The sequence below is a fragment of the Denticeps clupeoides genome, chromosome 2, assembly GCF_900700375.1.
Source record: "Denticeps clupeoides chromosome 2, fDenClu1.1, whole genome shotgun sequence".
Taxonomy (NCBI): Eukaryota; Metazoa; Chordata; class Actinopteri; order Clupeiformes; family Denticipitidae; genus Denticeps; species Denticeps clupeoides.
This window is the reverse complement of record NC_041708.1, coordinates 1,147,196-1,148,208: the sequence shown is the minus strand read 5'-3', so window position 1 is coordinate 1,148,208 and position 1,013 is coordinate 1,147,196. Positions and strand designations below refer to the sequence as shown.

At 53.7% G+C, this 1,013-nt stretch overlaps 1 protein-coding gene across 1 annotated transcript in view; it reads left to right on the top strand.

The window, feature by feature from the left end:
* Window positions 1-769: 769 nt before the first annotated feature.
* The window catches only part of LOC114767594 (disks large homolog 5-like), an 18,516-nt gene continuing 18,272 nt past the window's right edge, over window positions 770-1,013 (top strand). The window contains 1 exon segment of the mRNA XM_028959427.1: window positions 770-930. Coding sequence (XP_028815260.1) covers window positions 770-930 — 161 coding nt within the window.

Below are 1,013 nucleotides of genomic sequence, written 5' to 3'. Positions count from 1 at the left end.
TTTCTCTGAGTGTAGCTACTACTGCAGTCAGTAAAATAATATGAACAAAAAAATTCTGCAATAATATTATTATTGCAATAATTACTAATTAACATTTATGAGATATGTCGATTTCACATCAACATCATTATAAGATTCCTTGAAACGCATTATAATGCATTATGCACCGTTTATAATGCAGTGTGAAGGGGGTATTTCACACATTTGTCCATTTTCCACCTTGTCCCACACACACGCAGGCCTTGTTGTAAAGCGAGTCCGATGTCCCTCCCCCGCCACCAGCAGAGTTCCTGCCCCCCCCCATGACGTGAATATTCATGCGGGGGATCTGAGGCGGCGTGGACGCCAGCCAGCGGAGCCCGACTCTCTGGAAAGTCTGCAGAAGAAGATAAACGTGCCAATTTCCAACTTCGGGGCTCCTGCAGTTGGCGGTGAATCATCCTGAAGGAAAATAATCAAATTACCGAACCTCGGCAGGAAGAAAGTGAAGGCAACAAATGTCCAAGAGCAAAGAGGGGCCACCGAGAAAAAATAAACCTGAAATGGAAATGGGCGCGGAAACGGTTAAGCGCTCGTTTGATCCGGCGGTGGGCGGCTCTGGGTTAACCGTTTTCACATCTCGTGCCGCGAGGGACGCTCGCCCTTCGCGTCCCAGTGAGTCGGCGTACAGATCCTGACACGGTGCGCGCCGAGGGCCCGTCACGAGACGCGCCGGTTATTGTTCTGATTGGTCTCCCCGCGTTTCGTTTGAAACGGTTGGGGTTGTGCGATGGCGTTTGATACCCGGCATGCACTTCTACCGGAGGAGGAGGAGGAGGGCGCCGTCTGCTTTTATTTACAGAGGACGGGCACCGGGCGCATGGAGTCGCAGGCCGCACTGGAGCATGCAGCTGCAGCGGCGGCGGCATCAAACCCAGTTACCGGCCAACGGTGGCGCTCAGCGTTGGGGCGGCGGCCATGTTGGGCGAAGCCATGCAGCTGGCATGGCCGCATGCCCTGCAGGCGGGACACCG